This window comes from Scleropages formosus, chromosome 16 (genome assembly GCF_900964775.1).
Source record: "Scleropages formosus chromosome 16, fSclFor1.1, whole genome shotgun sequence".
In the NCBI taxonomy this organism is placed as follows: Eukaryota; Metazoa; Chordata; class Actinopteri; order Osteoglossiformes; family Osteoglossidae; genus Scleropages; species Scleropages formosus.
Genome location: NC_041821.1, coordinates 7862997 through 7886939, shown reverse-complemented (window position 1 = coordinate 7886939; position 23943 = coordinate 7862997). Strand labels below are relative to the sequence as shown.

Below are 23943 nucleotides of genomic sequence, written 5' to 3'. Positions count from 1 at the left end.
TGCTTGGTCGAGGAAATGGGCAGAGCACTTCTCAACGGGCCCCGGACGAACGGGCAGGAGACTGCACGCTCCACTCATTTGGGGGCTATAATTAAAGCATGACTGCTTTTCAAGGTGATGTCAGGAGTCATCCCACAGCGCGCCGCCGGGCCAGGAAGGACGTCAGAGGCAGCCGTGTGGGGAACTACCAGGATTGTCTCGCTAAATTAATCACGCCATTACTGCTGACATCTGGTGCATTGAAGAGGATGTCGATATTCTCGTCTACCCTATTCAACATAGGCTCATATGCTTCGTTTTGAAGCACACGTCGGCTGATGGGCTTATAATTATTCCGCGCAAATATCAGCATGTTGTAAAAGAGGCTCTCTCAACAATGTCAATGGCTCCATGGGCTATGGGCAGCTGTGGAAGAACTTCATTCGGCCGACAGCTTGTTTGCTATAATTAAGCCATTCCGTGACCCTGTTTCAATCAGTTATCACCATTAAATCAACACACTAATTTTTACTTAATTAAGACCAAAAAAAGCTGTTTAAGGCAGTATAAAGAAGGCCCATTGTCAAAACACACTGTATGACATGTACACACACACAAGAAGATGTGTGTTGCTGCAGCTGACAGCATAGTGGTTAGTGCTGCTGCTGATTTTGAGACCAATGGTTGCTGGTTCGAATCTTGCCTTCCGCTGGAAGTAGCACTGAGCAAGGTATTTACTCTATACTGCTCGAGCAAGATTACCCAGCCGTATAAATGAGTCAATAATTATAGTTTTCTTAACATTGTAATGTGTTTTGGAGGAAAGTGGCAGCTAAATTAATGTAAGCGTATTACAGAATATGAAAGCTTGGGCACTGGTACGTAAATAAAACACATGAATAGCATGTTATGCAATAAAAGAAGAGTGCCGCTGACTTAATTTTGATAGAACTCAGTGGTGCACCTTTAATTCGCTCTGGGAAGGGAGCACATTGTTAGAGTCATGAGAGCACATTTCATCGACAGGCACCGCTGCGGCTCTCATACCTCTTGGCGGAATCTGTTGTAACGTCACCCTGCTGAGAAAGGACAGTGACCAGGGCCAGACAATTCATTAAATTCCGCAGCAGAATGCGTTAAGGGGTGTTTTCTTGCCCACGGCACATCGCTGTTTGATTTGCATCTGGTCCTTTGAATGTGGCGCTTTGAAATCCCTCCCGACTCGAGAGCTGGAGAGGAAAGGGCTGAAATCACAGCACATGGGGGACACATAAAAACCGACACTTAGGGTGACGCTTTCAGAAGTTGGAGCACATTTTATTCAGAAGAATTATTTTGTGAGGTATTGCTGAGTTTCGGGGAGTATCAGTTTTTTTTGTTACACTAAAACACTGGCAAGGAAACAGACAAAGGATCACAAACTCTCCTAACCCTAAGTACAAAGAATAAGAACTTCTCAAGCCATGAATGCTGAAAAACTATTATTATTATTATTAGCAGTAGTAGTAGTAATAATAATAAGAAGAAAAAAAAGAGGAGTAAAATTTCAGTCTAAAAAGCCAAAAAGTAAAATATTGTATAATAATGCTGAAAAGCTACATTTAGGTTTATATTCACATTTATTTATTTAGCAGAAGTTTTTCTCCACGTCGGAGCAAAAAAAGTGCTTTTCACCAACAGACAGAGATACAGACACACAAGCGATTCTTAAAGTTCAGTTTTTTCCAGCAGGAAGCAGCTGTACGTGAAACTGATAGGGAAAAAAAATTGTACTCACCCCTAACATCATGTTTCTCCTGCTTTACTCTGAGGTATTAACCTAAATGACCCACGGTATAAGCTTATATAAACGTTTTAACCTATTTTAAGTGTCTTTAAAAATAGCATTATAATATCACAGAGAAGGTCAGGCAGAAGTTTATGCGTCGTCGACCGGTGTCAACTCATCTGCCTGTAATCTCATATTTATCAAATCTGATATAAATGGGAAAAGTAAAACACAACAGCGGAGCACATGCCAGCTGGTTGTTGGTGCCCTACTTTAAAAACAAGTTCAATGCCAACTCCTGAAGTCAGTTCTGCATGTTTACAATATGCAACAGTTTAAAATGTTTTGTTCGATCAAACTTTAATAAAGAGGTGCAAACAAGAGCCAAAACACATCTTGTGTCGATGCATATACCTTACGTTTAGGCGAAGAAACACAGAAAGCAATCTGTGACCGACTGCTATACATATTTTATTATAAGGCATAAGGAACTGCTTGAGATATTGCCAAATAAGGAGGCGGTGAGATAGTGGTTATGAGCTGATGGTCACTAGTTCAAGACCCAGGAGGGCCCCAGCTGTTGCGCTCGAGGGGGACCGAGGACTGTTGCGAGAGGGGATAAACCTAAACAGCTCCAGTAACACGTCCAGCTGTATAAACACTGAGCCGACTGCAAAATTGCAATCGTAATAATATCGGGAAGCCATCCATGAGTAGGAAGAGCTGAAATTAGTAATCAAGTTCTACGGCTCCGTGTCTGACTCATGGCTAACTGCTCCAGCGCGCGGAGAAGGCCCCATAAGAACCCTGCAGTCGATTGCCTCGTCCTTTCGTGATGAGTAATAGAGCCACGGCGATCTGCGGTAATAGGCATGAGTGGCTTATTAGAAACGAACTGGTGATTTACTCGTAATACAATCAAATCCAAATCGGCGCTCCGCTCGTCGACCGAGCGAACGGATGACATGTGACAACAAGGCGGTTTGATCGGGGAGGGCAGACGGCCCGAGAGAGAGCGGGGGAGCGCGCCTCTACCTATTGCGTAACCTCCGCGTGTCACGTGGGCGAGCGGGGAGGGGCAGCGACGCTCCAGCGGCGCGATCGCGTGTCGCGGCCCATCGGCGTTACTCTCAGAGCTCAGGGCCGCCAACACCTGCAGTTACGGGGGCTGCGGCGGGCCTGCGGAAACATGTCATTTCATGTGCGATTTTGGATCAAGGGCCACTTTGTCCCCTTTCTGACTGATCGCTGCTGAGCTTCACATTCCCTCACTCTGTTCTCGGTCTGTACGACTCTGTTCCTTTCTAAAGCCTGGGAGGGCACTGCTGGAGAAAAATAAATAAATAACATTTTGAGGGGGGGGGCGTCGTGGCACGGTGGGTTCAGCCAGTTCCCGTTGTGTGGCGGATCTGGGGTTTGAGCCCTGCTTGGGGTGCCTTGTGATGGACTGGCATCCCATCCTGGGTGTGTCCCCTCCCCCGCTTGACCCTGCTGCCAGGTTAGGCTCCGGTTCACCTCGAGACAAGAGGTTGTTGATGATGGATGGATGGATGGATGGATGCATGGCAGGCAGGAATATTTTCAGATACAAAAATGATGTACAGCACATTCTTAATAATCTCCCTCAGAAACCCCAAAGTGACATGGCTGTTAGAGTAGTGGTTAGCGCTGCTGTGTTAGGTTCTTAAGGTTATGGGTTCAAATCCCTGCTGCAATACTGTTCACTGAGGTACTGATTGTGAGATTACCTCACTATGTAAACTGGTGAATAACTATAAGTTGCTCTGGAGGGTGGTGTCAGTTAGATGTACTAGAATGCTGAATAAAACAAGATGTAAAGAATGTGCGAAGACATTTATCTAATATTAAACTGTTACCAAGGCTCATACTATGTGAAGCACTGGAAGTCCTTTCCGCTTGTTTTTGTATTTTATTTATTCACGTACTGTATGCAGCGGAGAGATCAGTCGCGTGAGAATACAGTATTTTACACTGTTTGTCGCAGTTTTACACGAATGCAGCTTCGGTGTTTCTTCTAGCCTTTCCTCCCTCTTGTGGTAATTTTGAGAACTACAATTACATTTGAATTTCTACAGTGAACGTAATTATTGTATAGGAGTTAATATTATGAGGCTTGCTCAGAAATGTGATTTTAAAGTTAGAAGAATGATATCATTCATCTTTAAATATTAGAAGTTTTACAGTCGAATGTAAGTAAGCAAGATATCTTGAATGAGTCTGTACATAAATGTGTTTATTTGTGGTACAAGGACATCGATATTGCGCTGTAACTGCAGTGGACGACTGCGGAGCGCCACTACAAACACAAGGTCAGACAAACTACATATTCCACTATAACTTCCGGTTTACTGACTTAAATTTTAACAGGCAAACCGAAGACATATGGCACACAGTGTCACTGTATTAAAACATTATTATTATTATTATTTTCACTTTATTCTGTTACTAACGATAGGTCAAGACAACAGTTCCTGCAGCGGAGGACTGGTATATTAAATATGCACAGAACGCTTCCGGTTTGAGCCACCGAAGCGTAATTTAATGCGTTTAGAACGTGGGGGTAACTTCCGGTGTATCCCGTTGCCTAGGAACAGTAAAGCGACGGGTTCGTCGCGGAGCTCCGTTTGCTGAATGCTGTTCTAGTGAACCGGAGGTAAGAAAAGATCGACAGGGACCATGGAGGGATGTTTCATTCCAGCAGAGATCATCCGCAGAGCTGCGTACTGTCACCTGCACAACTAGGCTATTGCTGTGTTGTTGTGGTTCTTAGTGTTACACATGATTTTGGCATGTAGCGGCGATGGATCTTCTAACGTCATTTCCGATGTTCTGTAAATGATATTATTATTATTATTATTATTATTATTATTATTATTATTATTATTGTCGTTGTTCTTGTTTTTCTTGCTGCTGCTGATAAGTAAATTGATAATTAAATTATTCATTATTGCTATATTTTATAACTAACCACTATTGTTACATTATTATATTTAAGTTATAATTATATCTAAATATAAATTGTAAATATAAATTAACTAATAATAATAATAATAATGACCTCAATAGTGAAAACTTGACTGCATGTGCAATTATTGCTGCTAAAAGTAAAATAAGGAGTTCAAGTTCAAGGTTTAGTGTTATAAGTACAAGTACCATGTACAAAGTACTATGAAATTCTTGCTTGAGTGCTTCTCCACAGACTATAGACAACACAATAGATAGTACTACACAAAGAAAACAATAAATAATGCCAGTAACAATAACAATACATTTATATTTACATTTATTCATTTAGCAGATGCTTTTGTCCAAAGCGACGTACAGCTCAGCAAAAGTACAATTTATGTATTAAGACAAAGAGACATGGCTGCAGACATGTGACTCAAGTAAACCTATTTTGTTACCTACCACTTGCTGCACCGAGGTTCATCATTCAAGTAGGCGCATAAAACACAGGATAGATAAATCCTGATACCCTCCTACCATTTTTTTTTAAACATAAGATACACAGACAATCACATACAAATGAAAATAAATAAATGACAATAATGTCAGTAAATAAATTATCAATAATGACAATAAATAAATGACAATAAATAGCCAGAATATTTAAAAGGACTATTCTAACCCCAACCTACTCATTAATCCAGGGATGACATACTTCAAATTACTCAAATAAACATAAATGGGATGTATTGTTTCTATAATTTATTATCAGGGGGATGGCACATGATTCTCTCAGGACAACTCTTGCTTACACTAAAAGTCCCAAAAATTCCAAGAGAACCACCTTCCAGGTATGTTTACTGACACTGCCTGTTATACTGCATTCAAAAATAAAAATTTGTTCTCAGAAATATAAGACTGATCCAGATGTTGCTGTTCCTTTTTCGTTCTCTTTTTCTCACTGCTGCTCGTAACTGCCTCCGTTATCAGGACGAATTGCAGGCTGCTATTTCAGCCAGAACTCTGAGAAATAAGAGCGACGAATGGTTTTCTTATTCAGATGACTTTGATGAGGAAAATGATAATGAAGATGGTGAGTTTCTGATTTCATCCACCTTTACAATGTAAATGGAAGTCAGATCATTTGTGTAGTTTATGATATTTATGGAAAGTGTCTTTATTTTTTCGCTTCTGCAATAATGTGCCATTCTAATTCTATTTACGCCGCTGTAACGCAAATAAACCATGTTTTTAATGATTCGTACTAAGTCTGAAGTTGTCTTTCCCCAGACATATTGAAAGAGCTGCTAATTTCAAAGCTGAAGAAGACCGCAACGTTGAAAGCTGGGAACAAGAAATCTAAAATCAACGATTTCAAGTTCTCTGATGACGAAGATGAAAATGTGAAGCCTAAGAGAGTTTCGTTTATGAAAACGGGAAGAAAAAGTTCTCCCGCACCCGCCGAGGACTCAGATCGCAGCAAAAGTGAGAACGGACACGTTGACGAGGAGCTGAAGGACAGCCGGAGCGACTCGTCCCAGTCAGTTTTGTCCAGAAATAGTCATCCAGAGACCAGGGAGTCTCCAACGTCAGAGAGGAGTCGGAGGGAGTCCAGTTTGTCTCCACCTTATGACAAGACTGACGGAGGGCAAGAGAGTCTAACAGGGGGAGAGGACTCCTCCGTCACACTGCCTAGGGATCAGAGCATCACTTGGACCTCCTCCACAGGTCATGGTCTACTAGTGAGGATGTTTCACCTTCATTCTGACGCACATCTTGTGCTTTTAATTATGAATGAATGAGTCATCGTCGTTTTTACTGCGTTTTTCTGGGAGAACCCACTGTTTTCAGTTTTCCTCCAAATGCCGCGTCATCTCCAGCATTGTCGATTTTGCGTTTCTTCAGTCAATGAGCCGATGAATTCGATTCAGTTCATTTTTATAGAGCATTCTCCTCACTTAGTGGCACAGAGCACTGACCAAAGGATCAGAGGCAGGAATGAATGAGTAAGTCAGTCAGTAAGGAAGCAAGAAAGAGGAATGGTGAAATGTGGTAACAATAATAATTTACCACAATAACCCATCTTAGATTAAAACAAAAAAATTGTATGTAATGGTTTAACAGAGACGTCTAGTGGTGAACACACATTTCTCAGCTCGGATTCTCTGCTTAGATTTGCTTTAAAGGGTTATTTTATCAGCGTGAGCAAAAAGAGAAGAATCTTTCCTCTTTCCCCAAATATTGATGGAGCTGAAGGACGTGTTGCTTTATATGTATATTCCCTGTGTTCTGCATCTTTCCTTGCTCTGCGCAGGTAGCATTTTTGAACATGAGCTCCCTAAACCGAAACCACGTCGGATCATCCTCAAGGCTGGCAGCAACACTGAGGAGGAGAGCGAGGCGGGAGGCGAGTCATCTCCAAGGAGGCAGCCCACCTCTTCCATGTCCATTCACCTGTCTTCCACAGACGTGGCCAGCAGCATCTCCTCACCCGGACGGAGGGGAGCATCGAGGAGCTCCAGCCCACAGGTGAGTGTGTGACTTCCGGCGATTCAGGGTGAGTTTTCACTCAGGGCAAGACGTTGGCGGTCGTGTGCTTTCACATTTACATAACATGGATGGATGGATGTTGGATACTAAGTATTACGCCTACAATCATTCACCCGTTTATTCAGCAGAGCGGTGTAACACACACTCGTTCACTCACACGCACAGTTCAGAGTCACCCGTTCACCTGAAGCACATGTCTTTGGACTGTGGGAGGAAACCAGAGCACCTGGACAGAACCCCTATGAATGTGGGGGGAACCTGCAAACAGACTGAACTGGATTTTAACCCAGAGCCCAGGCACTGCTGCTTCTCACTGCATCACCTTTTGACTACTGTTGGACATTGGACAGTATTTTCAGCTTAAAGGTACATCAGTGATAAATACTGTAGCCTTTTTTTTTTTTCTTCAGATTGACAGGGTACCAGGTGACATAGTGGTCAGAGGTGCTGCCTTTGGACTCAGAGGTCACAGGTTTAAATTCAAATTTTATTTGTCACATACACAACCATACTTAGTACAACATGCAGTGAAATGCTTTTTTTGACTGTCCATAGTACAGACTAATAGTAGAGATAATAAAAATGAGGCAATACAAATGAAGTAGAAATTAGAAATATACTACAGAAATATGAAGAATATATAATGATAAAAATACACACACACACACACACACACACACACACACACACACACACACACACATTTTCTGAACCGCTTGTCCCAGTCGGGGTCACGGGGAGCCAGAGCCTAACCTGGCAACACAGGGCGTAAGGCTGGAGGGGGAGGGGACACACCCAGGATGGAACGCCAGTCCATATCAAGATACCCCAAGCGGGACTCAAACCCCAGACCCGCCAGAGAGCAGGACCCGGTCCAACCCGCTGCGCCACCGCGCCCCCCCGTATGATGAAAATAGGATAAAATAAATAAAGTAAGATAAAAAATGTAGTGGTAAAATAAAAACACGGTGATGTAAAAATGTGGAATAACATAGAAATATAATAAAAATGTATTAGAAATATACAGTAAAATAGAATATATTTGAGGAGAAGTATGCAATACGGTACAGATTCAAGTATATGAATGGAATGAACGTAAAGTCCAATATGAAAGATTAAATTAAAAAAAAAAGCTGTGCAATAGGTTCCAGTCCCACGTACTGCTGTCGTACCGCTGACAAAGAGGCTTACTGTAATTTGCTCCAGTCAAAATTACCCAGCACTATATAAGGGTAACTAACTGTAGGTAGATTAACACTGTAACCTGCAGTGGAGAAAAGTATCAGATATGTGAATAAATGTAAATGTATAAAAGCATTTGCTGAGCAACGAAGCCATTAGGAGGACTTGAGGTAACGTGGATTAAGGTACCGGAGATGCGGTCGGCCGGTGCTGGTGTGACGCTCTGTGCTTTTTCTCCAGAAGCTCACCGAGGAGGACCTCTCCGTTTCATCCAAGTTCAGCAGGCCTTCATGTTCAGATGGCGAGCAGCTGCCGGCTTCCCTTAATCACTCTGTGGACGGCTCATCGAGCAGAGGTCAGGGGTCACTTCGCAGGAGTTTAAACTTAGACCGAAAGAATGAACGATGTTGAAAGGCTGGAACTTCCACCCACCGCAAACTTTTTATTCAGTCTCACATTTATTCTAAAAATAATTTGTTGCCATGAAGTTGAACCTGGTTTCTGTTTCAGAGTGCGGAGTCTCGGACGACAGCGCGGGGGGGAACGAACGCGTGTATTCCACTTCCTTTGAGGAATATCAGGTCTGGGCAAAGTAAAGATCATTGTCTCTGTCCTGTGAACGGATGCTCGGTATCTTTGCCTGCAAACCAGGCAGTCCCGCAGTATGTGTGACCAAACGGAGGTAGAGGCTGAGCGAATGCACGGTGCCCCACTCGTACTCTCTCATTATTCTCTTTGCCCTTTTCATCATAAAGCTGGACACAATAACGAAATCTGGAAGTGCTCAGAAGATGACAAACGTTTCAGCACTCAGGATTGAATAGGACGTCGTGGAGATGACACAGCTTTTATCTTCATGTCATTTTAAATTACTTTTAATTTTAACACGGTTTGAATTTTACAGAACCTAACCCGTTAACAAGTGGAGAGATGTCTGTATTATGTGGCTGTTATTGATTGTGACTTAATGGTAAAAGTGACTTTGGAATTACAAACAAATTGAGTTATGAACAGGCTTCTGAACCCAATGCTGTTCATAAGTTGAGGAGACTGTGAGTGAGTGAGTGAGTGAGTGAGTGAGTGAGTATAAGATGTAGAGATGAAAGTCCTGCGCTGTAGAGAGATATGAATTAAAGTTATTGTAGTGTTTTCAGCAGTAATTAAGGAATACACTGTATGATAGTCTGCTAACATGCCTGTGTGGCCATTAACCCAGAAGGACAGTAAAGATGGACAGAGCAGTCTCTCGGAGAGTTTCGGCAAGACCAGGTAAGCGTTGCCTCTTTCAGATTTTCCCAGTAACTTGACAGCCTTTGTTTGCTTGTGTTTGTCTCTCCTGCAGAGCATTCAGTCCAATATCATTGCCATGAAAATAAGCTCCAGTCACATACAATTTACAGTATTTTACAGTAATCTACTGCATATTACATCTTGAGAACGATTTCCTGCCACATTTTGGGTAGCACTATTTGTAAAAAAAAAGGCTGAGTAAATTAATCTTTAAATGAAGGCTTTGTCTGTATGTTCTGTCTCTGAGGTGTGTAATCCTTATTTACTTTTGTGTACGGTATTTTAATGCATCCATAACAGTAGGCTGACGCAGCAGCACAGCAGATCGTGCTGTTTTCTCACAACTCCTGACATGGGTTTGAATCTGGGTGAATATGGGTTGAGTTTGCATGTTCTGCTTCTATTTGTGTTGGTTTCCTCCCACAGTCCAAAGTCATGTTTCAGGTGAATTGATGACTCTAAACTGCCCTTAGTGTGTGAATGTATGAGTCACTGAGTGTGTGTGATTGCCCTGTGATGGACAGGCATCCTGCCCAAGGTATACTATGCTGTATGCCCTATATTTCCAGGATAGGCTCTGGACCACCATGGCCTTCATTGTACAAATGGTAACTGATAATAAAGGGATTGAAAATGTAGGGTTGTGGGGGTCCAAAGCCTGTCTCTTAAATACATCAGATAGCACCCCAGTTAATGTGAGATTTTCAAAAACACCTATATTTAATGCTCAGTGTTTATGGGCAGCTCTAAGCAGCAGTCTGACCGTATCTTCCTTCCAGGCCTTCGAGCGCTACCATACAACGCCCTTCCAAGACCCGACCATCCCGCCCGCACACAGCGGAGTCTCGCTACCTGGGCACTTTGAGAGTTCTTGACCTTAAAGCGACCCTGAAAGAGTCGCAAGCCAATGATGCAGACACTCTCCGAGCTTCGGTGTACCAGGTGGGATGACTCTCTCTGCAAAGAGTAGGTCTGCAGGAACAGTGTTCTTGTATTCTTTCTCCCAGTATAAATTGCTATAACCATATTCTCCTCAAATGACCCTCTAAAATCTTAAAATTACATTTCTGAAATGTTTATGTCATTCATTAAAAGTTTTAGTTCTTGTTTCCTGTTCCTTTATCATTCTCGTCCATTAATATAAGAAATGCCTCCGGTATAAATCACTTAAAAGGCAAGAAGATGTACAGATTTACTCTGTTACTCCACAGTTCTTAGACTATATCTGTGTGCACTATGAATAAAATGTCCATGTGTGTTTTATTATTATGCATTTGTGGTATCCGTGTATGTTATAGTTTTTTTTTTTTTTTTTTTTTTTTTTGCAGGAATGGCTTAAAAATAAAAATGCAAAAATGAAAGAATCTTTGAGGATCAAAAGACAAGATGAAAGAGCACAAGAGGAGAAGAAGCTTCAGGTAGGATGTTATTATTATTATTATTATCATTATTGTGGTTGTAGTGATTTGGCTGAAACTTTCATTCAGGGAAGCTAACAGTTCCATCCATGTATACAGCTTGACATATTTAAAAAGTGACACGATGAACTCAGTGCGCTAAAAATCAACCCATGTATCAGTTGTCCAAATCACAGTACTACATCATTAATCGGAAATATTATTTTTAATGTACATTTCAACAGCTTTCATGCCTCTTTGAGCCCCTTGGTTCATCTCATCTTCCCCCGCTCCATTTCTCCAGTCTATACATACTAAAGGCTGCATTTCACAAATGTAAAAATGTGTTCGTGGTCCTTTGCTCTTCCTGAAACACCGAATCCCCTTTTTCACTTGCAGTATAAGAGGGATGACAGCAGGGTTACTGGGCACAATACAAGCACGTTCAGGGAAAGCGACGGTGAATGTGCTCCACTGGCCACCGGCATCACAGGCAGGGCGGCCCGCGTACGGCGTAGGCCAGCAGCGCAAACATCCGTTAGCATAATATGCAAGTCATCGATCGGAAGGAATAATCCTAAGTGAAGTAAAGCTCTGCCGGTGGTCTGAGCTAAAGCCCGTACAGAGCTCAAAAGCACCTTGTGATGGGATTTGTGGCACAAGCAACACATCCTTGAAGAGACGCCTGTAATCCTCTCACTGCTCTGCTTTGCTGTCATGGTTCTCCACTCAGGAGGAGCTCGCGAAGAAGCAGGAGGCCAAGGCGTCCTTTGAAGCCTGGAAGCAGAAGAAAGCAGGCTGTATAAAAGCGAAACTGAAGCAAGACCAAGAAATGAGTGAAAAGAAACAAAAGGAGATGGAAGAAAAGCGGGAAACGGCAAAGGAGGCACGTTCTTACACCGCGGCCGTTTCCCTCCTTCTGTCTCGGCCGGTTCTCGCTCGCTTCGGCTATTCACTTCTGCCTGTTTCGCAGGTGTTTGAGAAGTGGAAAAAGCAGCGAGATGTACTTTTAAAAGAGAGGATAAAGAAACAGAAGCTGAAAGAGAATCTGCTGAAACAGAAGCACGTTGAGGAGAAGGACGAGAGGAAAAGAGAGAGCGTGTCAGCCTTTTCCAAATGGTAATGCGAACGTGTTGAAAACACTTCTGTAAGGCAGTTCAGTGTAAACATTTGCAAGGGCAGTCAAAACTGTGAGTACATTTGCTGGAAAGTAATTTTTTCCCATTCGACATTTGGCTAAGAGTTTTGATCAGGAAAGGGGCCACTGTGTCTTCCCAGTTCTGCTGTAGCACTTCCCAGAGATTCAGGGCACTTACTTTGTTTTCACTCTTCTGTCCATTCCTGTCCACTTCTGTCCAGGTGGACTCGCACTTTTCACCGGCGCTCTATATAACTTTCTTTTATTGTATAAAACACTTTACCCTCGGTACCTAAGGAGAAATGTCTTGCGTTTTTTTTTTTCTCCCTTCCTCCACAAAATGTTTAGGAGTGAAGAAAAAAAAGAAATTATTATTGAGAAAGTAAAGATGGAACGCAGACAGAAAACGATTAAAGAAGAGGAGGAGAAATATGAGAAAGATGAAAAAGAGAGGATGGCACTGGAGATGTATGAGAGTTGGCTGGTATGTGTGATGAGAATATACCGATAAACTCCTTAACGAACTAAAGGGCTGCATTTTTATATAAATATTCTACTACTACTACTACTTTAATAATTACTTTAATAATAATAATTATAATTTAAAAAATAATTATAATTTGGTCATATATCATTTATGATTCGGTGACACTTGGTGAACACATAGTATTAAATAGCTGAGAAACTGTTGGATTTGCAACAATTACTGCATTTTAAATAATACCTAGTCAGGACTAAATTAAATTGCTTGTCCATTCTCCAAAAAGTTGTTGTCAGTCAGATGTTAATTAAAATGTGCTCTTGTAAACTCAGCTGACGGCTTTGTCCAAATCAAGTTAATTTGAACTGCTATGTGCCTGCTGTAAACCTTCACTTCTGTGAAATACACACCCACACATAAAATAAGTAAATAAATAAAATAACTAATAAATGTGCTTCCGCTGCTTTGTTCTGACAGCAACGGAAAGAACGACAGGAGAGAAGAGAGAGAAGAGAGAGGAGGATTCATGCTATTCTGGAGGAAGAGACTCCGCCCCCCTGGAGCCCACCCAATAGGACAGTCCCATTTGGGAAGTAGGCCCACCCTTTTTCCTCTAATTTCGTATTCGTTGCTCCGAGTTTAGATTTCGTGAAACTAGATCTGTCCGCGTTTGTGTTCTTGCAAGAAATAGTTGTATTATACGTTTGATTGTATGTACATTGGCTTCTCAGTTATGAATGATGAAGTTATGATTTTTCAAAGATAGAAAATACTTTTTCCAGTTTATGTTTATTTTGTAATATTTCTGCTTGAAGCAGCATGTACGATTCCTGTTTTTACACACCCAACCCTTAGACGTCAGTAAGAAGTACCCATAACATAATTAGACTCCCAGACCAAATTCATTTAAGTCACATCCACAGTGTTTACAGCTCCCGTCTGGTGTTCTTCAGTGCTGGTGATCAATAAAAAAATGAAAATCTTTGCACATGTTTATGGGATGAACTCAACAAGAGCTTGTGGGCACAGTATATTTTTTTTTATCTTCAACTGCTTTAATGTTGTTAATACCTTAATGTACCTAGGAGTTAATAAAATATTACTATTAAAATTTTACAGAGTATTTTATTATATCTGTATCAGAGATTTAAAAAAAAAACATCAATGAATCGTGGGAAGTTTCCTTTACTAAGCTTTAATTTATTGTGACTTTGTGCTAAAAGTGTTTTGGACTTACAAGTCAAACAGACTTCTGGTTGCAGTTGACTTTGCAGGCTGAGAATCCAGTGTTTTTGAATACATTTACATTTATATTTCTTCATTTAGCATATGACAAAGAACAATACAAAAAACAAACAGAAGGAGAGATTTGTATGCAAACACCTGATTCTTGAGAACGAGCAGCTGCATGTAAGCTTTTCCAATTATTAAACAAATTGTTGTTAAAATTAGCATTGATTATTATTATAACACGTACACGTTTATGAAGCACTTAGGAGGAGGTCAGGGGAGAAGTGAATCCAAAAGAGGTACATTTTGAGACCCTTCTCAGATGTACAGAGAGATTCAGCAGTTCTGAGTGAGAAGTGAGTGGTCATTGTACCACATCGGAGCCAGAACCGAAAACCTTCATGCTCTTGATTTTGGACCTCTTATGCACAACCGCCAAGCAGACAGAGGAGAAGGAGGGTAACAGTCTGTTTAGCATGCAGCAAGTAATCAGCTCTTGTAGGTATCAGGGAGCAGATCTGTTGATGGTTTTGTAGGCCGTAACCAGAGTCTTGAATTTAATCCGGGAGACTATAGGAGCAAATGCAGAAAGATGGGGAGGGGTGATACATGAGAACACTTGAGCACAACTCGTGCAGTGGCATTCTGGATCATCTGGGGAGGTCTGATGGCAAAGGCTGAGAGACAAGACAGGAGAGAGTTGCAGTAGTCCAGGTGGGATATCACCATGGCCTGGAGCAGGAATTGCGTAGAGTTGGTAGTAAAGATCAGGGCGGATCCTACAGATGTTCTGCAGGACCAGGTTGTGGCTTCGATATGTTGTGAGAAAGACAGACTTGAGTCAATTGTTACTCTCAGGTTCTTAGTTGATGAAGTAGGTGAAATGAGGGAGTTGTCCAGTTTGATAAAGGGTTCTCGACAGAGAATGGACCAGCTGGGAGGTGAAGGATCTCTGTTTTTGAGAGGTCGAGTTGTAGGTGGTTATCAGACATCCATATGGAGATTTTTGAGAGGCAGGGGGCGATGCAGGAGGCAATGTCTACAGCTCCGAGAGGCGAGAGGAAAGGAGAGGAAGGGCTTGGTATCATCGACGTAGCAGTGGTAGGAGAAAATCTGTGGGAAGCGACTGCAGGACCAAGGGAAGAGTTGTAGAAAGAGAGAACACAATGACCGTGCTGTTTTTATTTTTACAGTATGTTACTATCTTTATTTTTGTTAACTAAGATCTATAAAAAGTTTCTCAGAACTCATTGAGGTCATGGTGTCAATTTAACGAACCGTGTTCCTTTTTGCAGTTAAGAACCATTGTATCAAAACAAAGATAAGGAACAATTTCACATTATTCCATGTTGGAGTTAAGAGGTCATGAGCTGAATAGGAAAGGGCAAAAATAAATAAATAAATAAATGATAAATAAATGATGAACTTGCCTTCATTAGGAATCATTTAATCGGTCTTGTGTGAAGGCATTATTTAATAAATTTAGTTAATCGTGCTGGTAGTATATAGGTCTTCATTAAATGTGTTGTGTGCGATTATATAATATTTTTGTGGGTCTTTGGCACATTGATAGGAATGTTTAAATATTACCTCATGCTGTAGACCTTAAAATCAATCCCTCACTATTTCAGCCAGCGGCGATACCCTTATTGTGACATTCACCTACTCTGTTGCGGCCAAGCGTAATGAGGACTTTGATCTGTGGTTATTGACCTCATGCTTAGTTACCCATGTCACAATGTTGACTCCCCACTTCATGTTTTTACCCCATGCATAATAATAACCACATTTAAATCTATACCCAATTTTTGCTTTTATTATACGGTCAGGCATCACATGTTGTATAGGCCTGTCTAAAGTCACATCAAAGAAGGTTTATTAAGTGTCTTCGGGTCACTAGCTCACATTTCTAGTAGCAATTGTTTCGGATTTGTGAAGGCAATTAATATTAAATAATGTCACTCCCTTCAGCAGGCTTTATGTAAGTACAGCATTAAGTCAATTGGCTTTGACTGTTGCTTGAACCCTTATTGACTTGCTAGTCATTTGCAGACATCCATTTAATGTGCTGTAGTGTCAGCAAGTGGTGGATGGTTGGCCTGGTGAGCAGATAAGGTCTACATGGCACCCACACACTCAGTGAAATGCGCTGTTTTTTGGAATATGTTGAGTTTTCACCATTCCCTCCATTTTTATCTCCTGTTTTTGTAGCAATGCTTGGCTGGTGTTCATGAAAAGTGTTGCCTCCTTTAAGTAAATAGCTATTTTTAGTTGGAGAGGGGGCTTGTAAGGGTTATGCATGGTAAAGAAATATGTATAGAAAGAAAGCAAAGCAGATTAGCCTGTGACTGACCCTCTTGACTCGTTCATGTGCCTTCGACACCAGTGCCTACGTGGGAAATATACCACAGCGCTAAATCCCATATGTGTCAGACCCAACTGAGAATTGCATCGATAAACATTTATTAAAATTTAAAATTTAATTTCAGTATGAGAGGCACCCTGTGGGAAAGCAATAAAATGTATAGCAATATGATTATTTCAAACAAACCTGCTGATGCAAGGCAGACAATGGTGACTCTTGTGTGTATAGGAATCTCCCGTATTGTGTTTTATTTTTGTGTCTTTAGCTCTGGAAATGGGGTAAGAATGTGAGAAATATGAAGTTAATGGCCTGTAGATGGTCCTTAGCAAACTCTACATTTTCCATGTCACCTTTACGTGGTCACTGCATGAATTTTGCCAGAGGGAAAAATCGTGATCGCCATATGCGCTCGTGTAGCAAGCAATTGGCTCGGCTGCAAAGCCTCGTTATTTTTAATTAGGTTCTTGTTCAATGTGCACTATGTATGACAAGTTGCTGAAAGTGCTACTTCACATCTCAAGGGCACAGTCGATACCAGAATCATTCGCATGCATCTGATTTGGTCCCATCACCCTTCTTTATATGGGACGATCGCTATGTACGGTGCACATGGCACATTTCCGCACCCTGGAAAGTCGCACTTCATAAATAGGGCAAGATAATTTCATGTATTTTCATAGCTAAATGAGCCACTTTTATATGAAAAAATTTGCATAGCATACATTGTACCTAGCATATTGAACTGGATGTATTACAGTAGCAGATTAATTTAAGGCTTAAACACTTTGCTTCAGGTGAAACTGCAGGGGCGGGATTTTGAAAAACAGTCAGTCTGTCGGAAGTTTAGATCCTCAACCACTTTGCTAGCCTGTTTTGGAAAAGTTTCAAAGAGCTGGAATTTGTTTTCTTTGGTGAATTCTAATGATAATGATAGGCGCAATACAGAACTGTAGATGTAATCTGTAGGCCTAGAAGCTTTATGAGGGAGAAAATTAATGAGCTCTATAGATTGTTGTACTTTGCCAGGAAATTAGGCTGATGTTGTTTAAGGCAATGTTCATGCTGTTTACCATTTGCTGATTATGTTGCCACCCATATATACACCTTTACTGTAATAAATAATTTTTTGAAGCAGAACTATTAGTTACCCTCACGGTGTGTAATTTTGCATGAGCAATGGTTCTATTTTTAGATTCTGTTCTACACCTTGATATTATAATGGCAAAATAGCAAATTCTGAAGTTACAGACTGATTTATGAGTCTCAGCAAAGACTTTTCTGTATATGGTGGAACAAAGTTATATCTTGGTAATTATCAAAACAAGGAAATGAACAGTTTTGTCTATTAAAAGCAATTCCAGGTGTGCAGAGTGCAGCACTAAATTACCAATGTGACTCATTCAGGCATTTAAACAAGCTAATGGATTTAATGTATTATTCAACTGTAGTCTCTAATGTACAACATTTTTTATCAGGCTTTTCACGTAGCAAGTAACAAACATGCAGATTGCATACAACAAAAAATAGCTCATTTCAACACACTTTGCAAGTCAGATAAAATTGTCACAGGGGACAAGGGATCGAATACACCCAAGTGGACAAGTCAGTGGGGTTTTCCCTGATGAAGACATTGGTCCCAATGTTTAAAAACAGTTCAGCTAAATTTGCATTTCATTATATACCATGTGAACTGAAACTGCAACTCATTCAAAATATCCGTTGTCTCACCTGTTAGAAGTACATTTTTCTATAATTATAATATCAAGTTAAATTATTCAAAAGGAAGATTTCACTTAAAAGTTAAATTACTTGGATACATGAGCAAAGCTGTTCTGGATAATTTGTGCGTTGCTCACAATGCAACAATCAGTAATAATAATGTAGCAGTTTTAAATAGTTATATAACATGACCATCTCACCCTATAAATGCACCCCGTCACCGCTCTTTTGTCTGCCACCTCTTGCATATGCTGATGTGTCACCTGATCAGGGCAGATCCTGATCTTTCACTGTCTATTTAACACATTTTTATTCTAACGGGATGAGTGCGTCCATTCTTTCTGCTGTACTACTCTTACCCACGTTAATTTTATGTGGTTGGAATCATCAATTATTCATAATTTGTCCGAGAAGCTGGTGTGTGCTTCTCGGACAAATTATTGTATTTTCCAGCACTGGACCGATTCAGCTCCAGAGGATGAAAAGGGGTTTGCCGGAGTGACAACACTGTATTAAATACATAAATTGCCTATATTTATCTGGACTATATACTGATACATCCACTTGACATTAAAATGCATTACATTTTATTGTGCCATTTATTTCTTGCTTCATTTTTTTGTTTATAGTTCACACGTAGTTCATGGTGCATCGGTACGAGTCCCGATCTGCTGCGTAAGAAAGTCATATCTGTGAGATAATATCCGTGTTGTGAAAATAATGGTGTCAAAATGGCACAGTCATAGTGAATGTAGCTCAGTGCAAACGCATGCAAAGCGAGGGCTGGACATTCACTCAGAATTTCAGAGTGGCTGGAAGCTTCCCTGGGAAGCTCGTGACGTCATTCACCCTAGATGGGATGCTTTTACTTTTTTAAGACTAAATATAATAACGTGGTGTCAGAGACCCAACTCTGAGCTCAACAGCAAAGTATGTTAATCCATTCAGTCCTATTGCACAGAGAAACACTAGGTCAAAAGGCTCTTTATATAAGCATCATTACAGATTGCATGCAGTTTTTTTACTTATACTTTAAATTATGCCATGCAATGTATAGCACAAGTCATTCTCCTTAAATATATTACATACACTGTTGCTTTATATGGTGATCATCATGATGACATCTTTTATAGAGTTTAATTCATTTTCTAGGTGACATGCCTTTGGGATGTTATAAAGCACAGCATATTTTTCCAAGGCAAGAATCCCGATATTTCGTTGGGTGACAATTGGCACAGTGTAAATTGTTAAGATTTCTTCACTCATTCAGCTAAATCATTCCCTTAAATTGTAGATGTCTTCAGTCATTCAGACATGTGTAGCATTCACATTTGGAGCGACGGTGTCCTTTGCCTGAAAACTTCTTTTGTTTCCAAGTCTCCCTTTCTCCACTTGTTCGGTCTCACAGATGGACCTGGTTTCAAACTTGAACACGGCCGCAAAGGCAGCTTGGTAGTTCTTGTTCATCCAGCCGTAGAGGATGGGATTGGCGAAGGTGGAACACATGGCCACCACGTGGAACACTGTGTAGAGCAGCTTAAAGTCCTTCATGTGCAGAACGCTGTTGTCGATGTCAATGGCCAGCTGGAATGCGTGGAAGGGCAGCCAGCTCACGGCAAACACGATCACCATGGTCACCAACATCTTGGTGGTCTTCCTTCGTCCGCGATGCCGATCGTTTCCCACTCCCGGGCTCACGTGGTTCTTCAACTTGGCCCAGATCCTGACATAGGCGAAGGAAATAACAGACAGAGGTAGAATGTACTGCAGGAAGAGCGTGGAGATGCTGTAGGCAGCGCCATCTCTATACCCGCTGGGCCACTTCTCTGTGCACACCTGGATGGACCGCTCCGGGGAGACGTCGAACGTCCCGTACTCTCTAAAAATGGCGAGCGGACTCGCGATAACAGCACTGACACCCCAGGTCACCCCAATCACAGCAAGACACGCGTCCTTGGACATTTTCGTCTCCAGGTGATGGACGATGCATTTGTACCTGTCCACTGCTATAACATTTAGGGTGACCGTGGAGACGTGGACAGCCAGACCTTGAGCGTATGGTAGGACAAAACACAAAGTCTTCCCGAAGGTCCATTCGCCGTGAAGGGTGTACATGAGCGTGAACGGCAGACACAAGGTGTTCACCAGCAGATCTGCCACGGCAAGGTTTACAATAAAGAAGTTGGTGACCGTGTGCAATGTTTTGAATTTGTACACAACATAAATCACGAGGGAGTTTCCGATCACCCCGAGAAAAATAATTGTGCTGTAGGCAACGATAAGAATCAGCTGCACTATAAATAACTTAGTGCTGTCTTCGAGATCTAAGAGAGTGTCGTCGCGATGCTGAGATAAAACCAGGCAGCAGTTTGAGGAGTCTGTGGCAGAAGGTGGGAGCTCCATCTGCGATGCGTTCAGCTGGATTGCGGACTCACTGGACGCACATCCTACCCGCACATGGATCTGAAAATGGGACAAACAGAAGAGTATCTTAAATATATCCAAAAATTATTATCTGCCCAAAATCTTGATGAGGATAGAGGGCAGAAAAGATGAGGTACCTTCCACTGGAACAGTGGCTTCAAGGCCTCTGATGATCCACAATGTTCTTCATGTGGCCAGCTGGGGGTGGAGAGGTTAGAGATGCTGCCTTTAGACCTACAGGTTGCAGGTTTGAATCCCAGCTTTACTACCTTTGAGCACCGTATTTACCCTGAGCTGCTCCAGGCAACATCAGCTAAATGAATAAATGTAAGATGTTGTCTCACAATTACAGAGACATCAACATTGCAATACATCTGCATACGTATGTAATTCAATTTATCCAACAGGAAATCAAAACAAACCCATGTATTCTCATTAATCGACAATTTGTTAGCGGCTCACATCACTTTTTAGAATGCTTACTGACTGTGGCACTTAGCTGATGCGTAAGCAACTTATAGCATTTTACATGTTTCACATTTGTGCAGCTGGGTAAATTTTCCTACATCAATTCAGGTTAAGTACCTTGATCAAGAGCACTACAGCGGTAGGAAGAAGTGGGGTTTGAACCAGAACTCTTCTGGCTTGTTGTTAATCACTACTGTATGTGCACATAATTGATGCTTTTATTTTGCTCTACATATATATGTAATATATACATATATATATTATATATACATGTGTGTGTATGTATGGTAAAGGGCTGTCATCAGTTTTGAGGACCACTATCCTGACTTGAGTGGATGAAGAATAATTTCTGGCACAAACGACGAGCATCTGCACTCATCTCAAGGAGAAATCTCTAGTGCTGAATGACATGATGATCTTTCTGTGAAATATGAAACAGTAGTGATGTTCCAGCTGGGTGGTTTTTAACTCGAGCTTGTAGAGAATGAATCACCCAGTGGTGCTCTACAGATAGTATTTTGTACACATACAATTCCAGTGCTTTTTCAGTGTTTGTAATGCTTGCTGTCACTGATAATATAACATAAACATATATTGAATATTCAGGACCGAGAATAAGCATCAATATAAGGCTTTTTAGTATCTTTTTTTATTACTGTCTGCTTTACTTCACCTGACTGTCTTTACAAAATAAATCCGGATATTTTATTATATACAGCCATAATTTCCCTTGGTTGGTTTAAAGATAAATTGTCTAATTGTCCGGCAAAAATACTTTATAATTATATTTTATTATATTTATTTGTCTCAGTCGATGTCAAAATTCTCTTGAAGCAAAGTAAATATCTGAAGAAGACGTGTAAAGACAACATCAATCGCTCACCTCATTCAACTGCGATAAGTAAAACTCCAGTTATCCATTCAATTCTTCCCTCACTTTGGATGCGCTCCGAGTCCGGAAACGTGGGTCGTTAAAAAAAAAATCTCATTTCTCCACGTTGCGTTGGCGCAGAATCAAAGTTGACTCCTCGAAGTGTCATCCGACGTGAGATATAATTCTGCACTTCAACTTCAGTATTCCGAAAGAAAAAGAAAAAATTAAATGTTTCCAAAGTGTCAGACGCGACTGTGTGCCGTTTTTTCCATCTTTTCGGGTGTCTCGCGGCGACGCTCGTGCCGCCGCTCCTGCGACGCGCTCCTCTTGCCGACGCTGAGCGCTGCGAACGGCGCTTCCGCAGCTTCCCGCGCCTCGGACCCGCAGCCCTGTGCTCGTGCGCGTCCAGACGCGTCTTTGAACGAAAATTAGGGCCATGGGGGGCGGGGGCACTGATGAACACGTGCACCTCCGGGAAGATGCATATTCACCTTAAAAAATACCATCATCATCATCTGTTTATTACGCTGAATAAATAAACTGGTTGGACAGAATATAAAGCTAACGGTTCCCTTATGAACCAAGGACTGAACTACAGAAAATGTAACAAAATTAAACAGCAACAATCATAACAGTTTATTACTGCTATTATTATTATTATTATTATTATTATTATTATTATTATTATGATTATACAGCTAGGGAGAATTCCTTTCTTCAGGCTTTTCTTTTCACTCTGTTTTCCTATTTAAGCATTTTAACCCCCCCCCCCCCCCCCCCCAGTGCATATAGTACAGGTACAGTTAAATTCCACTCACATGAGAATTACAGGCCCTCACTGGAACCTTCATTAGATGCCCAAAGAAGCAGTACACCTCTGCTTTCCTGAAGAACAGCCAAACTTAAAATTTTCTTGTCCCCATGGGTTCTACAATGTGATTAAGCAGTGTGAATTTGTGTGAGTTTGTGGTAATAACATTGTTCTTTGTCATATGTTGCTCTCTTAGGTGACATATAGAATATTACATACCCCTGATTCATAATGCCATACATTAATTAATTCTGAATAGCTGTGGTGAAAAAATGCTGAATTTGTTAGGTTTCCTGTGGTCTACCAAACCGAATAAATCCCTCAGAAAGTACGAAATGGCTTTTTAAACCGTGAACCTCTGAACCAAGATTAGGCAAAAGAGCACTTTCCTCTGATAAACACCTTTGCCGGAAATAGAATTTGTGTGCAGAACAGCCGTTTATTGCATTTTCATGACTTTAATATCGAACTCTAGATATTGTTTATGGAGGCTCCTGGATAAGGCAGGTTTTTATCTGTTTGTATGTAGCCTTGTAAAGGCGCAATCTCAACACAGCAGTGAAAGATATGAGATTTCATTCATGGCTCCTTTCAGGTGAGCAGTCTGGAGTGTAACACAGGTCTGGCATATGATATTATTCATTATTGCCTTTTCCATATCATTTGTGCTTTTTCGATGGTATGCTCTTGTTCCCCATATTCTTTTCAGCCTTCAGTTATCAGTAAATACAACTAAATGGATTAGCCAAGTAAATATGCTGAGCAGAATAAAAGAGATTATGTTCCACAAAAACAGAAAAGTATTTAAAAAGTACCACAAAATACAGTGAAAAATGACGACAGTCGTAGGTGTAGGATTACAAAGAAGCCTGGTTTTCCACGATAAGGATATAACATAAGTTCAGTTAACTGCTTGGGAATGAGGAGAATATTTCCACTTTATTTCTTTTTATTTCCTCTTTTTGGTATCAGTAATTGTGATTATATTTTATTTTTCTGACTTAATTTTACTGTATGTCTCCTCACATCTGGTTTTGCTCTGATGTTTCCCAGTTTTAACTTCAACTGAATGTGATAAATAGTGAATTTTGAGTGAGAGGAATATTGCAGTAACATGTTATATTAGACTGCTTTTCCAAAAACACAAACATAAACCTATATGTGAAGCATTTATTGGAAGTGAGGCACTATCAGGAAATTTTCAGTGTTTCATCATATATTTACCTTTCACTCCATCCCAATTTCTGAGACTGCTTTGAGGATGCAATTAATTTCGCCCATTTGATAACTGGAAACAAGC

The 23943-nt window shown here is 41.0% G+C and overlaps 2 protein-coding genes across 5 annotated transcripts; one reads left to right on the top strand and one right to left on the bottom strand.

Moving 5' to 3' along the window:
* The first annotated feature begins 4302 nt into the window (after positions 1-4302).
* map9 (microtubule-associated protein 9) lies at positions 4303-13788 on the top strand. 2 transcript variants are annotated; one of them, XM_018735665.2, is made up of 14 exons: positions 4311-4421; positions 5487-5565; positions 5705-5807; positions 6005-6442; positions 7029-7243; positions 8687-8801; positions 8957-9027; positions 9663-9715; positions 10516-10678; positions 11065-11154; positions 11867-12019; positions 12107-12252; positions 12620-12755; positions 13230-13788. In XM_018735665.2, exons 2-14 carry the CDS (start codon positions 5491-5493, stop codon positions 13347-13349), a joined length of 1878 nt encoding a protein of 625 aa, XP_018591181.2. In that variant the 5' UTR covers positions 4311-4421; positions 5487-5490; the 3' UTR covers positions 13350-13788. The 2 variants fall into 2 exon arrangements, with proteins under 2 accessions (XP_018591182.2, XP_018591181.2); XM_018735666.2 differs by lacking the exons at positions 11867-12019; positions 12107-12252; positions 12620-12755; positions 13230-13788 and adding an exon at positions 11533-11848 and having other exon boundaries at positions 4303-4421.
* Positions 13789-17760: 3972 nt separating this feature from the next.
* On the bottom strand, positions 17761-22240 carry npy2r (neuropeptide Y receptor Y2). Of its 3 annotated transcripts, none has more exons than XM_018735741.2 (3): positions 21842-22240; positions 20628-20724; positions 17761-20529 (listed from the first exon to the last, which is right to left on the bottom strand). In XM_018735741.2, the coding sequence occupies exons 1-3, from the start codon at positions 21844-21846 to the stop codon at positions 19375-19377; spliced, it is 1257 nt and encodes a 418-aa protein (XP_018591257.1). In that variant the 5' UTR covers positions 21847-22240; the 3' UTR covers positions 17761-19374. The 3 variants fall into 3 exon arrangements, with proteins under 3 accessions (XP_018591257.1, XP_018591259.1, XP_018591260.1); XM_018735743.2 differs by having other exon boundaries at positions 20628-20688; XM_018735744.2 differs by lacking the exon at positions 20628-20724.
* Between the last annotated feature and the right edge of the window lie 1703 nt (positions 22241-23943).

Excerpts from the sequence above, each read along its gene's own strand:
- map9 (XM_018735665.2), top strand. The coding sequence starts at position 5,491 with ATGGCACATGATTCTCTCAGGACAACTCTTGCTTACACTAAAAGTCCC. Across the intron at positions 9,028-9,662 it reads CTTCCTTTGAGGAATATCAG|AAGGACAGTAAAGATGGACA; the intron begins GTCTGGGCAAAG and ends CCATTAACCCAG. Across the intron at positions 12,756-13,229 it reads AGATGTATGAGAGTTGGCTG|CAACGGAAAGAACGACAGGA; the intron begins GTATGTGTGATG and ends TTGTTCTGACAG.
- npy2r (XM_018735741.2), bottom strand. Across the intron at positions 20,530-20,627 it reads AGCCACTGTTCCAGTGGAAG|ATCCATGTGCGGGTAGGATG; the intron begins GTACCTCATCTT and ends TCCCATTTTCAG.